Here is a 20,290-nt window from a genome sequence, read left to right as displayed (position 1 = left end):
GTTGTTTGGTTTAGAAGTCTCCTGTGGAGGTGCGGGAGCCGGGGGCTATCTGTCAATAACATGTCAGTCGTCTGACACGCTGGGCATTCTGACCAGCTCAAATGCTTCAGTAAGCAGCTGAACAATTGTTCTCAATGTGATGTTAAATCAGCTACTCGGGCTCTGAATGGAGACTTGAAGCTTAAGTGTTTTAGGTCTGTTTCAGTCAGGGGTCTACAAAGTTGCCTGGGAATAACGGGTACAAACTAAATCTGCTCTCTTGCTGTGATGTATTTGCAGTGATTATAAATGATGGATTGGATGGAATAATGGTACACATTTTCCTTTTTAACCTTATCCCAGGTGAATTGCCTACAAACACGTCTTTACAGCAAACATATAGAAAAAAATAATGTAGGTGTAGGATGTGGGAGCTGTTTCAGGAGCACAACAGTTGAGCACTTTCGGGTTCAAGACCTTGCTCAAGGGCACATTGCAGTTGTTACAGACGTTTTTTTTTTAGCAGGCTCAAAAAGACAAAAGTGTCTGAACTTTTCTATCTTGTGTAAGTGAAATGAAAATTGTCAAAGGTTAGTTTATACAGAGGCTCCACTGCCTTTAGACCTGTATTGTGCATCCTCGCAGACAAGATGGACAGGTGGTGTTATAAAAAGACCTTTTTCGCCACTGACATCATCCAGAGCCAGCAGGAGGCCTCTCTCTCTCTCTCTCTCTCTCTCTCTCTCTCTCTCTCTCTCTCTCTCTCTCTCTCGCTCTCTCTCCTCTCTCTCTCTCTCTCTCTCTCTCTCTCTCTCACACACACACACACACACTCACTGCCTGGTAGCTACCCACTGTCTGAAGCTAATGGCTGGAAGCACAGCTAAAAGCTCTCAGTGTGATAAGGTACTGTGGAGTCAGAGGGAGAGAGCACTGTATTAGTGGGGCCATATATACTGATTATACAGTGATGAGGAAATGGTCTAAAAATAAAAACAAATGGAGAATGCTAGATGATATCACTGCACCCAGATTGCTGACTGCAGTGTTTGGAGTCATATCCAGATGGTTATGAAGTGGGGATGACGGTGGGAGCCGAGACTTACTGCTGTCCTCTCAACTGACCTTCCTGATGCCGTGCTTAATAAAATAAAAGAGAATAACATTCTGTTTTGTAGATTTATGAATATTAAATTAAAAACATTACATAATTCAGGGATATTATAACGCTCCCAGTGTTGCACTCTAGTTGTTATATTGTGCTTTTATCTGTAGTAGTTGGCCAAATGAAGCTTTAAAAGTAAAGTTGGCTCATTCATTTAATAACAATTCAGCCTTTCTCTGACTACCTATTATCATTCTGTACCACAGATGTTATCCACTTTAGACTTTTGTAAGTCTGTAAATGATCACAGCAGTACCAGAGAAAAACCTGCATTCTGTGCTTGTGTAATTTGCTTTCACTGTCTGCAGATGATGCCTGACTAGTTTAGATTTCTGTTATAGCCATATTTTTTTCTCTGCTCTCACCTCACTCATTTGCCCCTTTGCAGCTTCCCTCACAGACATACACACACAGACACACGTGTGTACACATTTACTATTCCATTTCAATTTTTTTTTCTCTGTTTCTTCCCTACTGCTTCCTTTTCTGTCCCTCTCTCCCTCGCTTTCGCTCTCTCTCCCCACGTTGTTTTCCTTTATCTCTTCCCAGACTGGTTGTCCTTAGTAAGATGGATGTGTGCATTCCCAGGGCAGATGGCCCTGTTGTTTCTCTGTGTACCCAGCTCACACTTTAACACCCGGCCTGCTTGTCTGGCCTGACGGGCCATTGCCTGGGGAAAGGACTCTACTTGTACACCGTGCAGCGAACGTGGGGTTGTGCAGCTAACCGCATGGGTGCTCACATCCTTTTCTGTAAGGGAGTAGACTAGCAGGCTGTGTGCCAAATACACAGATGGGTTCTTTCTTTAAGGATCACAGGTTTTGTTATGGGAAGGCTTCAATACACATTACTATAGCACATAGCAAGCTATTTATTTTGGTCTCATTTACGTAGATGTACATGAAGATATTTTTGACATTTAAAAATAATGATCTCTATCTACCCCCCAGAGTACCAGAGAGGATGGGACACCAACAGCAAAAAATGGAAAGTATTTTGTATATCTGCACTGTTAGGTGGCAAGATTAGATGCAGGGCAGCCTTTTTGTTCGATTTCCTGTTAAAAGGGAACTTCTCAAAAACTGAGACGTTTCAGCCCAGGGAACAGTCTCTTAATAGAGTGTAGGCAATTGCCAGGTTCAAGTTCAGGGGCTCGATCCTCTAAAGTCAGGGGTTTTTGAATGAATATATTTTAAGAAACCAACCAAGGCTTATCCCTTTTCAAAGACTCCTCCAGGTTGGGCTGTAGAAATACAAGCTTCTTTGACCTTAATTTTGAGCACACAAAGGTGTATCCTTTACTCAGTAGCAAATGTACTCGCTTAGTTGCCATGGTAAATAGTGAACCCTAAATAGAAAATTGTATGTAGGATTCTGTCCCTACATACTTACCATAATCTTACAGTAGTTCCAAAACAGTTTCTGTGTTGTTTGTAGAGTTTCATATTTCAGTTAAGTTTGCTAGCAATAGCTGCTCTCTGTTATTGTTTAGCCTTGTGTTTAGCTTACTGGACAGCTGTGTATGGACATCTTTTGATGCCAGTGCATATATAGTGTATATTAAAATCAATCATCATCACATCTGAAATGCCTGTTTGACCACTGACACTTACTGTTTGAAGGCTTTAATTATACCTACCAACCGCTTGCCTTTTCATTAGATATGAGTCTGATCAAACAAAAAAACAGTGTTGCTGCATGCATATGCTGCATACGTTCAATCTTTTTGACCCCCTACCTAATAACCACCTCAGATTGGGCACCATTTTGCATGACGGCAACCTGTGCCTTTTTGATTGATTCATTCCATTTCATTGCCATGATAAACTTTTATAACAGCTATCATTTACTGGCAGCATGTGTAGACCTCTTTAGGATATCTGTGCTTGATTTCTACATGGTGATCTAAGGATGATAAATCACTGGGTACACATAAATTACATCAGTGAAATCACATGCACTACGGGCCTTTTGTGGGCACATATGTAAATCCAGCCAGGGATGGTTCAGCTGTGCGAAATTGCAGTCTTTGTCTCCCCTCTAACCATACAATTTCTTTCATTTCAATCTCAGCACGCAGTTGGAATATTGTCCCTTAGCTGCTGCTATCATATGTAATGAATGTGCTGCCCCAAAGGTGAGAGCAATAATTGATTAAAAACCATAATGTTTTTTCATGCCTCAGTGTAGTCAGTTAACGATATCTGTGATCTGTGAGTATGTATGTATGTAGGTATCCTGTGTGTGTGAGTGTTTGTGTGTGTATCTGTATGTCTGTGGGTCTGCGTGGACAGGACAGGACATCAAAGTCACATGTGCTGTGGCTCTGTTTCATCCTGGCTAATGAAGAAGCTGTGAGTGTGCTTCTGGGTCACAGTGGGAACTTGCACAGCGAGGTCACTTCAAAGGCAGGATAATGACGGATTAAGTCTAAATCATGGCCGCGCTTTAGTCGCTGTCTCACATCTAGCCTGTCACTTTGCATTTTATTAACAAATCATCGCAACATGATCTGGTAAAATGTGCCTGCCTTAATTTTCCTTGTCCGTCTTCCCCAAGCAAATCCTCTACATCCAGATTAATGGATCGTGGTGGGCAGAGTGGTGGGCCTTTTATAAACCCTTGATGGTGATGAAATATTCTTTCATTAGTGGCCATATATCTCGCCATGTATTCATGTTTTAATGCACTGCTCTCTCTGCAGCTCCTTATTGCTTTATGTTGTGTCCATGACAGTGGTGCAGCTTTTCATTTATGGTAGCCCTACAGCTTGCAGCCAAGATATTCCATCCTTGGCTAGTTCTGTTCTGCTTTCAGAATTAACCAACACACCCACAGGCCTTAGCACTCAGTCGATGAACAGGTACACTGGAGGAGTTTCTGTATCGTATAGCAAAGGGATCTAATGCTCCAACCCTTAGAAGTGTGCATGAACTAGAAATGGTTTGCGAGAGGACGATACTCCAAGATTATTGAGCTCCTGGCACTCTTATGTGTAAGAGGATGGCACATGAATATACTGTTTTACTGCCATTCATCTTGTTCAGTGTATAACCCTCACAATCTTTGACCTCAGGCCTGCAGTAGCTGTGGAGTTACAGGTATGTAGGAAGCACTCAGGGAAGTGTAATTGCTGCTGGAGTGATTTATCCTCCTGTAGACCCTCCAAGAGCACTCAGACACTCAGATACTCTGGTCAAGAACACACCCTAGGATTATAATCAAGGGGACAAGCAGTGGGCTCAGGCACCAAAATGCTTGTTTGTGATGGAGAGGTGCAGTGTCAGGACATATTTGATAAATTTCAGCAGTAATTTGGGCAAAGCAGGTCTGATGTTATTCAAGGTTCCAGTAACATTGTCAGAATGAATCCAGACTATTGCTGAAAGTTTGTCAATTAATTGGATTGGATTAGTCTACCCACTGTATAACAGCACACAAAAATGCAAATACAGAAATCTCTTTTGTGAAGTAACCAGAACTGTTCAAACTTTCGCAGATTAGTTTTTGTTCGCTTGGGACCCCATCGCTCATACTAAGAAGCTGTCAGAGAAAAAAAAGTTTCCAGAGATCTTACGTAATTCTTCAGGCAATAATGCTCTTTTTTCCACCTCTGTGATGTGAAGATTTATCTGTTTTATAACAATATAAAATAAATAACTTTGTGTTTTTTGACTGTTGTTTGGACAAAACAAAGAATGTGAAGATAGCACCCCAGACTCTTGGAAATTGCAGTGGTCATTCTTCACCGTTTTGACATTTTATAGACTAAGTGAGCGATTATTACTCAAAAAATACACACACGTACACAATCCAGGCTACTCTGGATGTTAATGTACACATTCCTGTTTAAGTTCATTCACCCAATACAGACACTTAATCCAGTATACTGTGCATAGATTAACAAGATACACCACATAAATGTTCAAGTGAATACTTAGTAGGGGATTACTGGAGCTGAATGTGCGTTGTCCAGCTTTTGTCCGGAGAGGAAATCAGCCGAGCCGCGGAGCCTCATTTGTTGGAGCCTCTGTGGCAGCTCCCATTTCACCTGGGCTCTCCCATGTTTAATTGGCCTCATTATGTGATTAACTTAGCAAATTTACCTCTTACCCTCAAGGCACAGCTTTGAACACTGGCAGACCACAAACCTTCCCAAAGTCACTCCATCACTGAAACCACAATGTCAGCATTTAGGCTGGCCATCACATTCCAGTGGGAAGTTTTCATTTTCCTGCAGAGATGCCTGTTTGCCTATATTAACCTCTACACCTTTGACTCAACACACCGCTTCTTAAAAATGCAGTAATTCATTCTAGGATGATTAGCAATATATCATTGTTTCCTTAGAAATGCTCAGTATGCATATTATGTTGCTTATCATGCTTTATATGCTTAGCGTGATTCCTGCAAGCACTGTAAATTGTTGTATTATGCATGGCTTGTGTGGTGTCGTTGGGGGTGATGTTTGCATTCAGATCTCAGCCCTACGCTTTCAAAGAGTGAGAAGTTTTATACATGAGATATAAATCTATTTTATTTCAGGGTACAACAAGCACATGTTGTAATGCAGTCTGTTCATCTTCAGTGAATTAGGTGGATTTACGTGTTGCCTTTGCCTCTCAAAAGAAGCTCAACCATGGAGTGAGTGGAGAGAAACAGTGGCTTGTCCAATCCAACACACAAAATCTAATATTTGGAAAGCTCTAGTTGTTTGTTTGTGGGTTCATAGATATTGGTTTCATTCTGTTGATGTCCATGGAGAATAGTATGGAAAATGAAGGAAGATGAAAAACAAAGTCCATGATGTTAATCTATCTTGTCATCACAGGAAATCTCCCAGGTCTCTCTGTGGGCTCCCTGACAGTAGGATGAAATGACCAGTAAAGTGCCAATTTTACCAGACCACTTGTTATTTGCCAGCAAAGTCATAGGTTTGCTTCCTTGTTTAATAACCAATGGTGGAGAAGGTGATGAAATGGGGTGAAGGAGGGGTGTGTGTGTGTGTGTGTGTGTGTGTGTGCGCGCATGCATGTGTCCATAAGCGGAGGGTAGAGGAGGAGGAGGAGGAGGAGAAAGAGGGGCAGGAGGGTAGAAGAGAAGTTTACAAATGGGATCCATCATTTTTCATGCACAGGGGTGACATCCCTCTGTCAGCCAATTTCGCTCCGATAGCCCAGTCCCTTGGTTCATTGATATCTGCATTAGGGACCTTTGTTAAAGGTCTCATCTAAATGCATTGAAAAACGCCTTGCTCCCTCTGTGTACCTCCTACTGTTAAAAGTGTGTGCATGCATGCATGTTACTTGTGCAAAGATTTGCAGACTTGGCTTTGTCTACATTAAGGTTAGTCTTTGTGGCAAAGCAATGTGATGTCACTGAACCTGGGAAGGAAAAATAGCCAGGGAGAAAAACCATCAACAAAGCCACAACAAAAGCCAGCTGCTCTGAGTGCTCTCAGATCAGGAGCTGCGGGTGTTTTTTCACTCTGTTGCTACTGAGTAACTCTTCAGTGTCTGTTCGTGTTAGTAGCATAATGAATTTAATACATCTATCCAAATTAACAGAAAAAAATGGAGCATGACCTTTAAACTTGTTTCAAGCATAGGGCAGGAGGCATTGTGAAGGAGCTCATTTCAAATTGGTATAAATATGACAGTGCCTTCTGTATGGCGTTAGTTTGAGTAGGCCCATTAACCAAAACACTTCAAAGCCACTTCATTTTATTCCACTAAAAACACCACCCTTGATATTCCCGCACTTGTACAGTCCTGCAGTTCATGGCAACCTGACTGTACATCCCTCGCTACTATTAAGACGATTTAATTTGCTATTCCTGTCCATCTATTTTACAAAGCCACACTGTGATACAGCAGAGGTGCTGAGGGGCTAATGTCGCTGTCAATCCGCCGTCCCCTCAGCTACAATCTCATAGCTTAATTTCCACACAGATCCAAGTACCCTCAAGCCTCGAGAGGTCTCATTCACACACTTGAATCAAAATTGCCCCAAACTCAACACTTTGGTTATAAGCAATGTTGCACTTTGAACAATTTTAGCAGGTGTGGCTTCATTTTGGCTCGTGAACTTTCAAGTAAAAGGCGAGCTCCTCACCAGGCCAATCCAGTATTTCATTAATATGTTTTAATATAAATGTATGTCGAGCATTTCATTTGCAGCTTTTAGGTAGTTAGGCTATATCTCCTGGCACTTTCATAAGATATATTAAGAATAGTAATTAATAAACTTGATAATCTGAAATTGACTAATAATTTGGTGCTTGAGGACATCCCTGCAGTATGGTCCCATAGGGATCACATTAAAAGTCCTACTGACTATAATCTATAGTTGCACAGTTGTGCTATATGATTCAACCATGTTGCCCTTGCGACAATATTGAAATCCACTTTCAAATGACTTTGGAATTAATAATTTACATTAAGTCTATAGACCCTGTGGTACATCACAATAAGTGTTCCTACATGAATGACGTGTCCCAGAATGTTTACAAAGAGAATTGCACTGGGACCATCTGTCACTGCCTGTCACTAGTTTGAAGAGAAAATATGAGTGTTTGACACATGCTATTACTGTTTTGTTGTTGTCCCATTTTCAGATATGGTGCGGGAGAGGACAGGTCCATGTTAATGTTCTGTAGTCGGAGTTAGTATTCCTAAAGATAAATTAAAGTGCAATTAACAGCGCAGAGGCCTTGCCCCTCACTTGAATAATACTCAAAGAGAGTGGTGCCCACTCTTAATGCACACGGTGATGCACTCTCTTTTAAATAAACGTATTGCTGCTGTCGTCTTTTATCATGCGAGGCGGAAATGTCAGCGCCAACTCAAACAGGCCCAGCCAAACCTCCCAAACATGGCGGGATTGGATGTGAAATCAGTGCAAGGGTCACTGACAAAAGAAATTGGGTTTTATGCAGAGCGTGCCTCAATACACAACACTCCCAAACCAAAGGTAAAAGCAAAGCCCTTACCGGCTATTTTCGACCCATCATTATTTCTCATAAATCCCAAACTAGCCAAGACCAGTGCCTTTGACAGCATGACTGATGAGTTTGCCGTTGTGAATGTCAGGAGAAATGGTCTCCTGCACCTTATCTCCCCTATTTCTCATTGTGAGTGAGACTTGGGGTTTTTATGGAGAAAAGCCACGGCCGTTGTGATGAGCATTACCCGGTGATAATGAAGGGCACGCTGCTGTACTGTCAGCCTCTACAGACAGACAGGCAAGGGAAGCGGGCTGGGACCCGCCGGCTGCTGAGAGACGTTGTCCATTCAAGCGTTTATGTGCCCTTATGTCTTTATCTGGAGACCAGGATAAATGAGAATATTTATATATTTACACTATGTCAGTGCTGTGATTGCCTTATCTACTGCTGCCTTCATTCATGGGGGGAAATGTCAAGAGGTAATCAAGTCAGATGTGCCTTTTGTCAATGCTATTCATGGATCTCACATTGTATATTGAGGTGATGGGTCTGTAAAATTCCTCCTTTCTGACATATTTGTTTGAACTGTTTCCATACCGTTTGATTATTCATATGATCCACCTTTAAGCCACATACAGTTCCATACATAATGGAAAAAATAGAAACCATACATACTTAATGTTTGGGTTTCCACTCAGAAAGTCTTACCGCTCATTGAACAATTACTGTCTGAGTGCATTTGAAACTTAACCTCACAAGTTAAGTATAGATTTTTTTTTCTCTCCAGCACAGCTTACTGTATGTTTTTAAAAAGAAAAAATAACCCTCTGATTTGATGAGCCTGCTTTCTAGTCCCGGGAGCAAGCCACATATCCCACTGAGGTTAACGTTAAGGGTTTTTTTTTTTTAGTGATCCTGCCTGTAACTTGGCATGCAAACCTGCCGATGCAGACGAAGGATAATGAGGTCGGACCTGGACCTGAGCGGTGACTGTTAGGCAGGAAGCTGCATATTTATGATGGCTTTAAGAAGCATTTATTGCCTCGTTTCCATCAGAACATTGTCTGCAGAGACCTGACAGCTTTCCTCAGAGATTAGTCTCAGATACCTCCTGTTTAGATGGCAGTCTGGCCAGATCACCTTCCCCTGCTGGTCTGCTCTCTCTTTGTTTCTCTGTTTTTCTTTCCCCTGTCTTTATCTCTCTTCTTCTTCTTCTCACTCCCTTCTCTTTATTTACTTTACACCCCCCCCTCCCCTCCCCTCCTTGCACTTTCTCCTCCCTCTCTCTCTCTCTCTCTGTCTCTTTCTCCCACACTCTCTCAGAAGTTCTCCACACTTTGTGTCACCGGCGTGTCCTCCGGTTACGCTGATACAAATCAGGGTTAAAACATTTGTTTACTGTGAAGAAGGGGAGAGCGAGAGAAACAGCGCTGTGCTAAATGTCAAGGATGATGAGGTGGGTCAGGCTGGCAGTGCTGCTGCGATTACGGCTGTCTTCGCGCGGCATCATCACAAACTCTGACAACTGCGAATCGACTGCACAATTTATGCTCGGGAGGGCTAAGTCTCCCAGTTCCGCTGTTTGCCCGAGAAATTAAATTCACATGTTATCTTTGAGAACATCCTTCCTCTCTCTCCTCCAATACCAGTGTCAAGAGTAAAGGAATGTGTGGTGTCAAACTGCACTGTTCAAATCAAAGAATAATGAATTCTGGCATAAGAAATCGCTTCTGTCTTTCTGGGCAAAACCACATCCATAAAAGCATACTCCTATATGCTTACTGTTGATGTCTGCTTCCCTCAATAGTTAAGCAGATGTATAGGCACTAACAGACATTCAAACTACATAAGAAAAGTTTTATATCATTTTTTAATGACTTTTTAACCACAGAAAACCAAGCAGGTTGTCAACTGTTTGGCCTGCGGTATGACAGGTTTGGATGTGCTCATGCCTACACTCCACGCCTGTATGTTTGCTGAGTGCCTTGTGTATGAGCTATATGATTCTTTCATGAGCTATGTGGTGGCTGGTCTTTCATAGGCGTGCTCTCATTGAGCACTTAATCAATACCTGTCATCTTGAACTCATCCTCTAAAGTGGGCCCTCTGTTCTTTGTCTGCCCCGTAATCCATCTCCATACAGCTATTTGAATTTGTATTACACACTAAGAGGACTTTCTTTATTATCGGAAGACTTAACAGATTGTTTAAGGGCCCTCAGTACGCATTTTCATAAGCACAAGCCCCGGTTTATAAAAATCTATATGAGGGGCTGAGGACCCGGGGCATTGTGGCAAGCAGGGTAAGCCAGGAACGTGCGGAGAATTTCAGATCTGGAGGAAGGCAATTTCAGTGTCTTGGTTTTTCAGATTGTTTTGTTAAAGCTGGTTTTATTGCTGTTGCTCAGCTCTTCTGTCTGTCTATTTGCTTTGGGTTTAAGGAGTCGCCAAAGGTAATTTATAGTATCCCACACCCCCGCGAGAGTATTTGATAAGGCACTTCTAAAGCTGCCCGACTACAGGCTCGAAAAAGGGGTGCCTTTGGATTCCGCACAAGTACGGTTTCTAAATCACTGGCAGCGTCTTGTGATTGTACTTTTGTGAGTCTATCTGTAGTAAAGACTGATAGTACTCTGGGTGCAATGCAGCGGGCAAGTTTATCTGAAGTAAACATTGGTAGTATTGGAAGAACAAAGACACTATGCATTTAAGTGTTTTTTCCTCCTCTTTATTCAACTTCTGCGTTCCAGTCCTGCAGCTCAGCCTCCTCAGAAACAAATGTGCAGTGATCCATGCTCGTAACACAGTTAAGAAAATAGTTTTCGAAAATTGGACCTTGAAGAATTCAGAGTGGGTGAGTAATTGGAGGTCAATAGAAAGCAATGCTCCACGACAAGAGCTGAACCCGCAGAGAGAGAGCGAGTGAGATAGAGAGACGGAGAGTAGAAGAGAGAGAGAGAGAGAGAGAGAGAGGAGCCAGCAGAGTGTCAATCAGCCGGCGTTTTGCCCGCATTGCCCCTTAATTTAATCACTGTTTAATTACTGCTGTCCCCTGAGGGGTGCTCTGCTAGGTTCAGTTACTGAGCTTTTCTTCTTCCTCTGCCTCCGTCTCTGGGTGCGTATTTAGCCCTCGGACACTCTCTCCAAAGCGGGCCACTCTCTCAGAAGCCTCAGCAGTATTTCAACCTTACCTCTGGGCCCCCCTAGCACAAATCTGCTGATGATAATGTCAAGGGCAAGCACATATGCATATGTGTGATGAAAGCTGCCTGAAGGAGGAGAGACACCACAAACACACAACTTTATCCAGCAGAGCAAGGGCAAGAAAAAAGCTGGGAACGTCTTGAAGGACCAGCTACCCACCCTCTGTCCACTCCACCAGGACCACCCTTTCCTCATGTTAAGTCTCTGCACGCAGGGTTTGGATGTAATGTGAAATCCAGGAGCTGTGCAACTCATCATTAAAAATCACTGCTGGAAGGGGTGGTCAGGTTTACATAAAAGCTCCCTGGCTCTGCATAATGTGCACTGCCATATCTGTGGCCAAACACAGCGCACATGTTGTGGTTTCTCTGGATTACCAGCAGCCCACCCCTGCAGATCCTACACAGGGACCGCGTCAGGGGAATAACTCACATTTAGCTCTTAAGCTACAGCAATCAATATAAATTTAGCATGGTAATGATCAGGTGCAGGGGGTTTAAGTCTCCTGTGCCTCTCTCTCTCTCTCTCTCTCTCTCTCCCCCTCTTTTTTCCTGGTACAAACCATGGCACACCAGCTCCCAGAGGCCTGTGGGTAACACAGCTCGGGCTCCACTCTGCACGTCAAAACCTTAACTGAGGATTACAGCGGGGGAAACAAACAAACAAGGCTGTCTCAGAGTCTTAGTGACAGGCATAGGCAATAGCCCACGCTGGTAATGAAGCCACTGACGGCGCACACTTACACACACACACACACACACACACACACACACACACACACACACACACACACACACACACACACATACATACATATACATACCTCAACAGCCCTCAACTCTCCACATTTCCCTTCCTGGAGCAGCAGAAATATTTTAGACTGTGTTAAGGATATAATGGGACAAATAGAGATAATATGATGATGGGTGTGTGTTTGTGTGTGTGTATGCGTGTGTGTGACTGACTGACTGATAGATGAGATGCTGTCTCTCAGGAGAGTGTCCGTGATGATGACTATCGCCAGGGGAGGAGAGTTGAGACAGTTGTGACTCCTGGGTATTCAGATCGGAGTGTTGACAGGTTTATTATTGAAGTTCGTCCCTCGCCCACCCCCCAATTCTTTCTTTCACTGCACGGGTAGTGTTGGGGTGTGATAGTCACTGTCTTCTTCTGTAGTTTCCTTCTTGACAGAGAACAAGTCTGCTGTTTCTACACCAGCTGGTCTCCTGCCACTCTGGCAGCCATTTCAAGACATTGGGAGGTGGCTCTTTGAGACAACAATAATGTCAATTAATTAATACACATAACGTCTTGCTGTCTATTTTTACACTAGAAGTTGTAAAAAATTTTATACACCGTAAGAATTGAAATTGGCTAGAGGATTGTGCCAAATGTAATCCCTATCAGCCGGCTCGCTGGCCTCGTTTGTGTCAAACAGGATGCCTAGCCTGAGCGCCAAAGCCTGTAATGCAATTGACGACCTGCTGCCTCTGACATTAATAAAGATGGAACATGTACAGGAAATTAAACTCTCACTTTCCCATTGTAATGAGATCTTATCCATCATGATACTGTTTACCTCACAATCAGATAAAATGATCAAATTGAAGCTCAGTCAGGGCCTCGCGCAATGCCATCGCTGTAACCTGCCGGCATTACTCTTCTAAATGGATGGAAAAGTGAATGGGATTTAAATAAAGACTCTATATGTTAATGGGCAAGGCTTAGCTCCCCCCCCTGGTGATCCACTTCCTACAGAGACAGGGGAGAAGAGGTGGAGGGGGGAGGCATGGAGCTGGCACTGAAGATGAATGTCAGTAAAGTGTTGTGTTATACACATTTCTAATCTCGTTCTCTGTGTGTTTAAAAAATGCAGGAAGGAGGAAAGTGAACATGTTGACCTCATAAGTGTCTCAGGGATCTTTGGTGTCCTGGTTGTCCACAAGAGGGAAGTAGCTAGCTATGGAGATGGGATACAGGCCACAGGTTCATAATCACACTGGAGAGATGTGAGATATATTAACTAAAAGGTATTGTCATTTACTTTTATAGATCACTGGATATTTTTTTTCATTACATGAGCCTGTGATCTTTGCTATAGAAGAGGGAGAGAGTACTGTGGACAAGGAGATGAGGCAATGCAAATTTAATGGTATTGGCTTTTATAGGTAATAAGGGGGCCACTGATCAAAGGTTCACAATACTCAAAAGCAGCTAGGTTGCACTCAGGAGGGGGACCAAGTGCTCTCCAGCCAGGCTGAGTAAATTGCCAGATCAGCTAATCAGAATTCAACTGGAAGATGTAAGTTAGTGGAGACTAATTGAAGACAGATTTAAGGGGCATCCATCTGGATATGGCAATGCTCTCTCCTGCTCTCCTTAGTAATTTCTGGTGAATATTAATAATGTGTTTTATATAATAGTATATGTGTGGAGTGTGTGGGGTGGGGGTGTAAGGGTTCTCCAAATGAAGCCCCTAAAAAGCTTCAAATGTACAGGATGAAATTACTCTGAGGATATCTCAAGCAGGCTATCCATTTACTTGCCCTCTTTGCTTCTCTCGGGCACAGGAAGGGCAGTGGTTGGAGGAGCTGCACACTTATGAAAAACAGCGCATGTGGGATGTTATCAGCACCTGTTCAACACGGCTATATGAGCCAATTAAACAAGTATTGGTGTATGTTGTCCTCCTCTACATGATTAGAATCACATCCCCGGCTGTGTGGTCCTGCTTGACCCAGCTCACGTTAAGATTGAATATTCCCTGGAAAAAGGTTCAGTTAATGAAGAGTATTGAGCTACAGCCTGATCAAGAAGTAGGCCAGGATGGATGCAACTGCAGATTAATGAAGTTGTGAAGATGAGAGCGGATTGAATTTGCATAAGACACTCAACAAGAATTAATGGTATTATATATGTAATATAGGCAGTGCAAGTGCAGCAGAATAAATCAAGTCTTACCTGTAGACTGTATAGAGGAATATGCACTAAATGAAAAAATGCACTTCCTCAACTTGGTTAAGTTAAACTGGGCATTTCCAGAGAATTTCTACGGTTAGAGCCATAAAGCTGTTTTTCCTCACATGGTTCTCACATGATCCACGTTCTCGGTTTCCATGGATTCAATTCTGTGACCCTGTGACATCATTCCTTCCTTGTGCTTTCCAGCAGATCCCGCTCTGTCAGTGAAAATGCAGGGGCAAAGAACATCGTCAATATGGCATTCACAACTGCTGTTATTTCCCCCAGGGCCTGGAATCACACATTTGAAACAATCCTCCGGGGACGTATTTAGACAACAGACTGATCTGAACTGCTGGTAACTCAAACCTCACTGTCACACCGCTGCTCTTAACAGGCTATAAAAGGGGAAGAAAAAAGATAAAGAGAGCGAAATAGATAGATGTAGAGACCATATCAGTTGCCACAATCTGGGACTTTACTTTATTTGCTCAAAAAATAAAAAAAATAGATATACATATAAATAATATAAACAATGTGTGTCTATTGAAAAAGCTTTGGTCATCAGGAAGGCCCTAAGTCGGCTTTTGTTGTCACCGAGAGGTGCATATTCCTTTTTCACCAGAAGTATTTAGCGAAAATAATAAATCCAAAAAGCTGTCATCATCATAGTGATCCCATTAAGGTATGATTACTGTCCCAGATGTCAGTGATGATGGAGGCGACCAGGAGGAGTGTTATATTAGTCCCCAACGCCTGACAACCATAATACCGCTCCTATTTTACAACCTAACTTTCTCTTACTCACCAAGGAGATCTTTTCACTCTGCTGCTTTGATATGCCTGGCTGCTTGGTAGCTGTTGTAGAAGAGAAAAGAAAAGGAAAAAAAAAAAAGCAAAAAAACAAAAAAAAACTACTGCCGCACCAACAGGTGTCTGATTTCTATTCCCACGGCAAACACGCCACAGCTAGAAGCAGATTGCCTGTGGAGATCACCGTTTGTGCAAAATAATAGTGTATCTAGAATTACTGGCCCTGGGACAGTCTGCGGGCCTTCAGATGAAATGTAATGTTTGAGAAGAAATGATACAACAGTGAGGGAGTGATTGCCATAATGATAGATCCCTAACCAGACATTTTTCATAAATGGAAACTTGGATTTAGGCCTGAAAAGAATGAGGAATGGGTATAACGACATGCAGGACAATTTAAAGAAAATGTTTTTGCACTAAATTGCTGCATCATGGATCCTCGGGATGCTTTGAGGTAATGGAGTTCACGTCAGGGGTAGAATCGGTCGATACCATGAAAGTTTGAGAAGAGTCTTGTTGACAGACTAGAAGAAGGTGAAAAGTTTTTTCATCTGGCTTATCTTAAGTGATTTTTTTGATTGATGGGTTTACGTTTGACATAATGCACTGCACGGCCATGAATAAGTGGATTACTTTTTACATATATTTAACACTTTCAGTATATCAAGGCTCCCCTTCAATGCCATTTTCCTCTGGTATGCAAAATGGAAGGTCTAACCTGAGGGTGCGACAATATGATTAGAATGGGAAGTCATTCCCCCTCCTTCCTCACGGCCACTGTGATAAAAATATAAGAAAGTGATTAGGGGGTTGAAAAAGCTTTGGTTCATTTATATTTTATACCATATGAAAAAGTAATCTGACCTATAGACACTGTGGCTCATACTTGATATGGAAGTAAGGAAGCCTACATCTGTTTGAGACTGCTTAATTTCAATGGAATTACTGCATTATTTACATCATTAAAATCCAGGACCACTGTATAACCCATATTCAGGGGACAAATTATGCACTAATACAAGGCTGGAGATGAAAATAAGGTGACAGCACGAGTACTTCCCAAAGAGACATCCTAAATCAGCCTGATCAGTCTAGTATAATGTGATGGTTATTACATTTAGGCTGTATATATGGATATCTGTCAGGGAATATGGCATGCTGTTAGTGTGGGATCATATTGAATGTAGCCTGAGAGTTTGACATCAGAAAGGCATTTGTTGAACTCCATACATTATTAGTGTTGGGATGTGTCAGTTTCAATTTTCACTCAGTTGCCCTTGTGGTTGATGTTTTGCAGGCAGTCAATATCTACATTCAACAGTTAGACTTCAAATTTTGATTTGTATCCTGCCATAATCCTGTAGTAACCAGTGTTTTTTGAAACTTGGTAGCAGCACGGACATAACACTTATCACTGTTGAGGGTGATATGGTGAACATGTTATCAATCAGTTGCCTTTAGTTGTGGGGTGGGGTGGGGTTAATTAGCTAGAGGATAACTTCTTCTGCAGTACAGAGCTGGGCTGGTAGTAGACATTGGCTGCTGCAGTTTTGAAAACAATGAGCTAAAAGATGCTTAATTGTTGTGTAGAGATGAGTGGACCTGCAGAGATTTGTCACAATGACAAACTTCTTTAATCATGTGAATTAACATAATTATAGCAGCTTTCAGGCATTTATACTTGCATACCTATTTTCATAGCATAGCATACAAATGTGCAAATCTATCACTTATTGTTGCAAACCAATTCAGCACACACACACAGAGTATAGTGCTGTTTATGCAACATACTATTATGGTGTTCAGTATTCTGTTTTAGTGTTGCTACCCGCATACACATTCTGCTTTGCATCACCAAACCAAGGTGAAGCAGGATACCGACATGCATTAACTTTGACCCTGCCCAAACATTTACATACACAAAACACAAACCTCATCTGTTGATGCCCCCATAAACATGACACATATGTGAAGTGCCTGTCACACACAGCCCGTGTCACTGTGACCGTGTGACATTGTGACAGGGCTTGTATGCCTATGTGCAATTTGTGTACACGTGTGACATGGGAGCGTGGGGGCGGGGTTGCATTTTTGCTTTTTTGATGAGTGTGATTGCGTGGGCGCGTTTATGCTGCCTCACTTTGACAGCGCTGGTCTGGCTCCATCTTGCAGGTCAGCTGGGGTTTAATTGTCAGCCTTAAATATTCATGGGCACATTGAGTAGATAAATGAAGGTATAAGCACACTGTAAAATTTTCAATAGGTCAGGTGTCACTGACTTCACCGGATACAATTTACTGTATGATCCGACATTCGCTGTAATGCCAATTAATATGTTAAGAGCATGAAAAGAAACCCTAATGGCATTTTCCATTTATGCATTATGAAGTAATCTACAATGAGATAGATACCGTTAAGACTAAAGGTGCACTGCAATAAAATGGTGTGCTTTATGAGGGTGTTTTATATAGGTATGAATCTATATAATTCTAACATAGACTCTCACCTTTGATGCTTTCAGTCATTACTTTTTACCTGAGCATGAGTTCCCTCCTGATAACCTGGACATAGTGGTCAAATTATTTCGCAGTTTGTCATTATACTCTTCAAAAAAGCATCTGTATTATAGGCTGCCAGGAGCTGCTCGGCTTGCATCAGTTCTTAATAAGTGCAAATGTACTGACAATTTAAGTTATCAAGTGCAGATTTACACATCGCTATAAACTAGTTCTTATGTAGAGATTAGTTGTTATTTAATATTTACACTGCGTAACTGCCACGTGTAACAGTTGTTTAGCTAACTAAAGTAAGTGATAAAGCTAATGATAAAGCTTGTTTGCTAATATCAAAGTGAAATGTAATGTATGTAATGTAATGATGTAATGTAATGTTGACTGAAATGCTGTTTAGCAATGATGAAGATTGGCAATATTTTAGATTACATTTCACAAAAATAACACATATCCCTCAACTATAAACTGTTATGCTAATTACACCTAAATGGATAGGTTTAAGCATCGACTAGCTGCATGAACGCTTCTATTTTGGAAACACATATCTCTCACCATGTGTACATAATTAAAAGTTTTATATACATACCATTTGTGTGATATATTGTTAGGCCTTCTAAAACTGTCATTTTTGGAAGCTATGCTACAGCTTGTGATGCCACAGTGACTTCTTTATCTAGCTGATTGTTTTAATTTGATTTTTTGATTTCTAGCTAAGCCATTTTTTAAGTTTTAATGGTGCAACCCAATTTAATAAATAACTGGCTTGAAACTACCTTTTACTTGCTAAGAACTTAAGAATGATTTTCATTTTTAGTTGTGTCAAAGGCAGCCTCACCTACCAGCGAGGACAACCACTACAAACACCTTGGCTGTAGAGTGTAGTCCAATTATATCGTGTTAAGTAAATATGTGAATTTTGAAGCTTATTCTTCTGTTCTGTCTCAGTACATTACTTTTTGGCTCTTTCACAAAAGCTAGTCCCTCTAGAAATCTGATTTTTACGCAAACATGACCAAGTTAGAGTCCGTACCTTAGCAACACAATCAATGCCAACTTAACCTAACTCAGCCACCCAGCTGTCGCCCTCTTGCCAAGGTTAGCATCCCCTCATCCTCTGTGCTTCCATCCTTCTCCTTAATGGCTTATTTGACGATAATTAACCCTGAATCCTACAGAGACAGGCCAGTGAGAGATTGATGGCCTCGTCGGCCTGCAACACCTGTTCTGCTACAAGACTCACAGTTACCAAACCATGGCCAAATATGACTGCCCTGGAGCCCCACATGTTAATGTCAAAGACAAACACGGGTCCTCCCCAGTGGCCTGGGTGTTCTGTATAGGGCAACATTGTGACCACAACCTCTGATTACAGTCATTATTCCACTCAAGGCTGGCTGCTCTAAGGGGGCATCCTGCAGTCCCTTTTGTCCCAATTAGCTGCACTGTCCCTTAAAATGTCTATCCATTTGCTGCCACACATCTTCTTGCATACAGATGCTCTGACTTACTGGAAAGCATATTTTATCAGGCCAGTCCTTTCGTCAGTGAATCCATTGAAGGAGGGAAACTAGTGCACATTTGGGAATTTTGTAGCTCATGGGGACTGTATAATTGACAGTTGAAGTGAAATAGTGGTGAAAGTTCTTTCATTTTAACAGCAGTTGCTGTTTTGCAGACCTCTCCATTCTTTCCATACTAAGTTATTATGACCATGCTTTTGCTCACAACTTAGCGAATTATACATGTACCACTCTTGATTTTGTTGTCACTATTTAGCAAACTGTTTTTTGTTGTGGTGGATCACTGCTGTGAAAACAGATCATCTGCTGAATGGCATTTCCAGGCTTCATGTGCTTACTATTACCATGAACAGATGTTAATTACTTCTTCTTTTTTTCACTTTACTTGAGATGTTCCTCACTCCTGTAGGTGGAAGCCCTGGTCTTCTTCTCAGCATGTTGGGGTGAAGCATGGGCTTCTGTCTTGTTTGCTGCAGAGGGGCTTTCGGGAGTGGGGGAATAATCGAATGCAGAAAAGTGATTAATTTTTCATAAACAGAGGAACCACCGAATGCACACAACTAACAATGTACCCCAAAGCAGATGTAGAGCGTTTTTAATTTATGGAGAACTGAGCAAAATGGGCAGATGGAGCAAGAGGAGGTGGAGGCATGCTGAGGGACTCCACTTTTCTCTCTTCTCACCTCACAAACAAGAGAAGCCTGTGAGCGTGTGCCACAACACACACAAACACACTCCCACACACACCGCTCAAAGACACGAGCACATGCACAAACGCAGACATGTACCACCCCCACCATTTACACGCATACTTCCCACCGCCGCCATCACTTCCAGCACAGACACACAAATTTTTTCCCCCATTTTTCAGCACAATCCTGCAGAACAAAAAACACATGGATATAACCCCCCAACACACGCACATACAATCCAACCAAAACTGATCAACACCATCACGAGCCCCTCTTACACACACACACACACACACATACACACACACACACACAGGCAAATCCTTAGGGTTCGACTGGACCCAATTGAGAACACCCAGTAATGAACTGCCTCATGCGCTCTACAGAGTCTGCAGCAAGTAGACAGGCTTCATTCTGACGGGCCATATGTAGGTATGAATATGCATGGGAATCTGTCATACAGGCAGCAAACACTACATATATATGATGCCAAAGGTC

General features: G+C 42.1%; 1 protein-coding gene across 2 annotated transcripts in view; it reads left to right on the top strand.

The window, feature by feature from the left end:
- Positions 1–20,290, top strand: part of LOC108888151 (doublecortin domain-containing protein 2) — an 83,339-nt gene that overhangs the window by 16,245 nt on the left and 46,804 nt on the right. The window contains exons 11-12 of one of the 2 annotated variants that reach the window (XM_018683989.2): positions 13,170–13,323; positions 13,864–13,961. The exons of the other annotated variant lie outside the window; for it this stretch is intronic. Of the exons in view, the coding sequence (XP_018539505.1) occupies positions 13,170–13,201 (32 nt within the window). The 3' untranslated portion in view covers positions 13,202–13,323; positions 13,864–13,961. Of the gene's footprint in view, positions 1–13,169; positions 13,324–13,863; positions 13,962–20,290 lie in introns of those variants that run through there. 2 annotated transcript variants of the gene reach the window in all.

This window comes from Lates calcarifer, linkage group LG19 (assembly GCF_001640805.2).
Source record: "Lates calcarifer isolate ASB-BC8 linkage group LG19, TLL_Latcal_v3, whole genome shotgun sequence".
NCBI classification, from domain to species: domain Eukaryota; kingdom Metazoa; phylum Chordata; class Actinopteri; family Centropomidae; genus Lates; species Lates calcarifer.
The sequence above is the reverse complement of the archived record's forward strand: the minus strand, read 5'-3'. Positions and strand labels throughout refer to the sequence as shown.